Source organism: Portunus trituberculatus, chromosome 16 (genome assembly GCF_017591435.1).
Source record: "Portunus trituberculatus isolate SZX2019 chromosome 16, ASM1759143v1, whole genome shotgun sequence".
NCBI lineage: Eukaryota > Metazoa > Arthropoda > Malacostraca > Decapoda > Portunidae > Portunus > Portunus trituberculatus.
In genome coordinates this window covers 8,370,216-8,376,215 of record NC_059270.1, presented here as the reverse complement: position 1 = coordinate 8,376,215, position 6,000 = coordinate 8,370,216, and the positions used below count along the sequence as shown (strand labels likewise).

General features: G+C 39.8%; 1 protein-coding gene across 3 annotated transcripts in view; it reads right to left on the bottom strand.

The window, feature by feature from the left end:
• Positions 1-6,000, bottom strand: part of LOC123504467 (protein O-mannosyl-transferase TMTC2-like) — a 158,664-nt gene that overhangs the window by 68,601 nt on the left and 84,063 nt on the right. Inside the window, exon 1 of one of the 3 annotated variants that reach the window (XM_045254992.1) lies at positions 50-1,270. The exons of 1 other annotated variant lie outside the window; for it this stretch is intronic. In XM_045254992.1, the coding sequence (XP_045110927.1) occupies positions 50-267 (218 nt within the window). In that variant the 5' untranslated portion in view covers positions 268-1,270. Of the gene's footprint in view, positions 1-49; positions 1,271-6,000 lie in introns of those variants that run through there. One more of the 3 variants, XM_045254991.1, reaches the window with a different exon arrangement.

The following is a 6,000-nucleotide window of genomic DNA, read 5'->3' as shown; positions in this document are numbered from 1 at the left end:
TAACAAGGGAAGGGCGGCGAGCCTCACACCCGGGCGGAGAGAGACTTACCGGGGTCGGGAGGAGGTGGTGATTGCTGTTGCTACTACCACTTGAGAGGGCGAGGACGCGGTGTGTTTGCTGGTTTTAACGTTTTCATTGTTTTTTTTTTTTTTTTTTGCTCTCATTTTCTTTCCCTGCATTAATATCATAGCTTTGGCATAGGTGTGGATTTTGTTTCGCTGTGTGTTTGTCTTTGGTGTTTTTTTTTTTGGCAGGGGAAAGGACATTGTTTGTGATTTGAATTGTTTATATTTTGTTTAGTTTTTAGTAATTATGTGTGTGTAGTTTGCTTGCTGGTGTTATATATTTCTTCCGGTTGAAATGATCGTTTTATTCTCTCTCTCTCTCTCTCTCTCTCTCTCTCTCTCTCTCGCTCTCGCTCTCGCTCTTAATGTGTGACCTTGCTACGTTTTTTTTTTTTTTTTTTCCCTCTAAGGGATCCACGACTAGCCCACTTTCAATAACTCGTGACCTTGCCTGATTTTTTTCTCCGTTCCATTCATCACTTTTCCATCCACTGTATCACAAAATCCTCCTTCTCATGTAAATTCACTGTTTTGTAACATTTTACACAGTTGGTATATAATGTTCTAATTTCTATATAAACCAGTTGTTTGATCTTTCATTATTTTTCCACATTTTCACTGCATTTTTGGTCCACACATTTTTATAACACATTTTTTTTCTGAGTCACTCCACTATACAAAGATCTAAGCAACAGTAATGCTTTTCAATTTGAATGTTTTATATTGATTGCATTATTTTCCACTATTTCTTATTTCTCCAGACATTTTTTTTTGATATGTTGTCTCTCCATCACTTTACATTGAAAACTTGGCACTTCATGGATAGAACTCGCACTGATTCTTTCATATAATTGATCCTTATTTCTAGTATCCAGATACAATTCGATTTATTCACATTTTTCATTGCTTCACTTCACGTTCTCACAGTGACAGTATTGCCTGTATGCATAAATTTCTCTTTATAGCATATTTTTCATTGAGTAATGTCTCCAGTTCTTCGTTCATTGCTGACATCGATGATCAGGGGTATTTCTTCCTTGAGCATCATAAACACCTGGAGGCAACGATGCTCTTCATTCGCATCAAAACATATCTAGTATTTTCTCCTTTGTATGAGGAGAGAAAGATACTTACGCTTACCTCAGTCTTCATCTTACTTTTTTTTGTTTCAACTGTTTTTTTTTTTCGTCTTCCTCCTATTCTCTCTCCCTTCCACCAAAAATACATCCGTTACCTGTGAAAGAAAAATACAAATGTTAGGGCAAGTAATGGGGATTTGACACACATAAGAAAAAGAAAATGTGTATTTCTGGAAATTGACTTAATTCTCCTTGAGGGATGTAAGTGATTTTCCAGTTAAAATCGTGTTGCTGGTATTGGAAAAATGATTTTCTTCCTTTAATTTCCTGGAAGTTTCCTGAATGAGTCTTTCATTAATGTGGTCTTCCTTTGTTAACATTCAGAGCAATGTAATGAAAATGTTTCCATGAACACAAAACACAGAAAAAGAGATTTATTTTACTTGACTGGGTAACTACCTCACACGAAATTGTATTAGATTCTGGGAAAACCACAGTGAGAGAATTGAAGAAATAAAAGGTGAAGTCTAATAATTCATCAATAATCATCCAGTCAATATGAAAAAAAAAATGTGACCTTTTTTTTTATATATTTCATATCAAGTGATGCAATCAGTGGTGCAGGTTACAGCGATATTTCAAACAACAACAACAACAACGGCAAACGACGATGACAACAACAACAATAATGACGAAAATAACAATAATGATCATATTGATAATAACAATGAAAATAATAATAAAATAATGATAATAGCAATGACAATGATAATAATAGTAATAGCACTACTACTACTACTACTACTACTACTAATAATAATAATGATAATAATAATAATAATAATAATACCGCTACTACTACCACTACTACTACTACTACTACTACTACTACTACTACTACTACTACTACTAATAATAATAATAATAATAATAATAATAATAATAATAATAATGACTAGAAAAACGATAAAGCAGCAGCAGCAGCAGCAGCAACAATAACAGCAACAATAATAACAACAACAGCAACATCAACATCAACAACAATAACGACAGCAACAACAACAATAAGGATTACATTTTTTTTATCTATACAACCAGCAGTCAAGAAAGTCGAGGAAAATAATATAGAAAAACAGAAATACCAGGAAATAAAAGAAAGAAGAAGAAAGAAAGAGAAGAAAAGAATGAAAGAAAAGAAAAGCAAGAATAAACTCACATCAAGTACTACTCCCAAGGAAAGATGGACGGAGAGGAGGCAGTGCAAAGAAGAACGAGGAGGAGTGATGCGGGGGAGCTGGCAGAGGTGGTGGTGGTGGTAGTGGTAGTGGTGGTGGTGTTCCTTATACACATCTAGTACTGAACCTCGGGAGCTATTATACAAAATTGGCAGCACTGGTCTCGAGTCTGAAGCTTCGTAGTAAATGGCGAGTTCAAAACTGTATGGAGCTTAAATAAGAGGCGAGTGAGGAAGATGGTAGTGTGTAATCCCAAGAAGTAAAAGCGGCAGGGTTCTCATGGATGGTATCAATACAAGAGTCTGGTAAGAGTTTCGTCATTATTTCTTGCAGTAACTCTCTCGCACTCTCCCCACCCTCTCTCTCTCTTGCTCCTCCCCTTCCTCCTCCTCAACCTCTCACTCCCTTGAAGGTTATACTCAGGTGTTCTGGACTTCACCGCCAGCCACTAGCCACTAGCCACTATCGAGGAAAAACAAGTTCTCATTATTTACAGCATTTAATAAGAATAATGGCCTCCAAATTAGCATATTCAATATTCTTGCTTAATGTGCATCCGTCACTATCTTCTCTCGTTCTTCCTCCTCCCTCACTCACTCGCTCTCCCTTTCTGCTTGTCTGCATCTCTCCTCTCACCTCCCGGGCTCTCCTTACCTCCCTCCCGTGTACCCTCTCTCTCTCTCTCTCTCTCTCTCTCTCTCTCTCTCTCTCTCTCTCTCTCTCTCTCTCTCTCTCTCTCTCTCTCTCTCTCTCTCTCTCTCTCTCTCTCTCTCTCTGGAAATTCTATTCCATAATAAACATCAGATTTCATACATTTGCATAAACACACACATATTGTGTTTATATAAAATTTTACACAAATACGTATCATACCCGTGCAAGCAAACACACACACACACACACACACACACACACACACACACACACACACACACACACACACACACACACACACACACACACACACACACACACACACACACACACAGAGGTGATTATCTGTATAATGATAACTTCATATATGGACAAAATTTCATATCAAATAGGAATTAACTTGCACATCACTACACATGTGTTATGCATATACCCACTCCATCTACACACGCGCGCGCACAGACACACACACACACACACACACACACACACACACACACACACACACACACACACACACACACACACACACACACACACACAAGAGGGAAGGAAGGGTTTGAGGGCTGCCTATCATTTGAGAGCATATGTTTTCTTCAAAACTTGACATAATTGATGATAAGACTAAATTGAACCTGAAATGTATGCAGCTCCTCATCTTAAATCATCAGCGTTTTTGCTCATTTTGGCTAAAATATAGAGTGCACAGGCCTGGGTTCGTGCTGCACGCCACGTTGCCAAACCACCTCCCTGTACAAAGGTCATTAACAGCAGGAGACAGCACGTTTAGAGAATCACCGTCTGATAATCTAATAGGTCACTGATCCTGTCATTGAGTTCATAGCAGTGAAACCGAAACCACAGGAACAGCTGGAAAGGATTTTTCGAGTGATGAAAGGACCATTCATCTTTGGGGATAATGAAGGTCATCCAGGGTAACTCTCGAATGTGTGCATATAGAGGAGGACTTGTGTTACTATTCTGTCTATACATGGGGACCAGATGAGGGTAAACAAGGATCGGAGAGAAGAAACGGAGCCTGACACACGGGCGTTGAAATAGCAAAGCCGACAAAGCAAGGCCTCTCTCTGTGAAGCTATCAGTCTCTCCTTATAAATCAGGCTAATAAATTTCGGGCAAACCTGCAATTTGTGAGGCGAGCGTCGCCATGCGGAGAGCACCTACCTCAGCCGCCCCGCACCGCCCCGCTCCGCCCCGCCCCACCTCACCCCGCCCCGCCCCGCCCAGCCCCGTGCCGACCCGACCCGACCCACAGTCCCTCACTCTTTGTTGCTCCTCCACCTTAGCCATCATCATCCCCATCACCACCTTGCATTCCTCTCCATTCATCTCGTCTCTCATAACCTTGTCGTTTTCCTTTTATCTCTTCCTACTCTTCTCTCTTTTGTTTTTTTTCTTCTTCCCTCTTCCTTAACTATCCGTGTAATGTCCTGATCCTCGCCTTACCTATTACCCACATGATTTGCTTTCCAGCCTTGCCTGTCAAACACGTGTACACAATAGAGCATACAAAACACCTCCATTCACTCAATGCCCATTCTCGTTCCTGATTTAAAAACCTGCTCAGGAAAAAGGATTAATGTTGAGGCGCGCAGCTCGAAATGTTTATATGTTATGGATGATTCAAACGTCTGTTTTCTTTTGCAGATACGTGAGCGAGGTCAAGAACACCACTAGATCCTGCAAGCCCTGAAATTACAAGGTACCGTAAATAGATACTGATACATACATATTATTGTCAGCTATTAGAAAAAAAAACTACGTATCGTTATTGTAAAAATGAGTTGACTGTGTGTTCACGATTATTTACATCACAGGAGTAGATAATAGCAACTTATTGTAACTGGTTTGTTAAAACACGAAGGTGGAGAAGAAATGATGATGTGAAGGAAATTAGATGAGATAATTAAGCAAGGTATTTGGTTTATACGAAGGTTTAAGAAGTGTGTACTTGAGAAAGAAGCTGGGAGTTGCAATGACAAGGAAAAATTTACTACTACTACTACTACTACTACTACTACTACTACTACTACTACTACTACTACTACTACTACTACTACTACTACTATCCCCACACACACACACACACACACACACACACACACACACACACACACACACACACACACAGGTATAGTTATGACACAACTTTAGGGTAACGCAAACTATACTTGAAGCTCCCGTATACATTGTACACTTTATCTTCATAACTTTGATACCATTTCAGCTCTTTACTCAAGATGCTAAAGAGTGTTTTTACACGTGTACATCATCACTCACTTGTATTATCAGATCATTATTATTAGTAAGATTGTTCAGTAAAATATGTGATGATAAGGCAAATTTGATCACGCATTACTAATTCGTGAGTATAGAGGGTTAGAGTCTGGGATGTAACAGGCTGCTGACACCTATCGATCTCTCCCGCTAAATGAGTACCTAGAATAACCCTAGCCGATGTAAATGTGGTGAATGGGATGATACAGTGAACCCTACCCCAGGCAGTGAGTCAACAACCTTCCCGATGTTCTAAGGCTCACAAGCCGAAAGAAAGACTCATTGCCGTCTTTTCTCGTCCTTTACCAAATCAGTGGAGGCAGTGACGTAACAGTATTGAGTTAGTGTGAATTTCATAATTGTAAATCATCCGCTATAAAAAGTAATAGGTGGGCACCGCAACCCTCACCCAAATAAACAAACGAATGTAGCACAGTAATAGGTGGGCAGCCTAACCTTCAGCCGGGTAAACAAACGAATGTAGTACATAACACCTGCTCCCACCAGCGACGGTCTGTGAAATGCGAGGGCGATCGACTTATATGGGCGAAATGGAATGAAAAAAGACTGAGATCACATCCCGATATGCAACTTAGCGCGTATCTCACTTTTTCGAGTCATGTTTTTTGGTTTTCTCGGGAGATGATGATGCTGTATTTTGTCTCTCA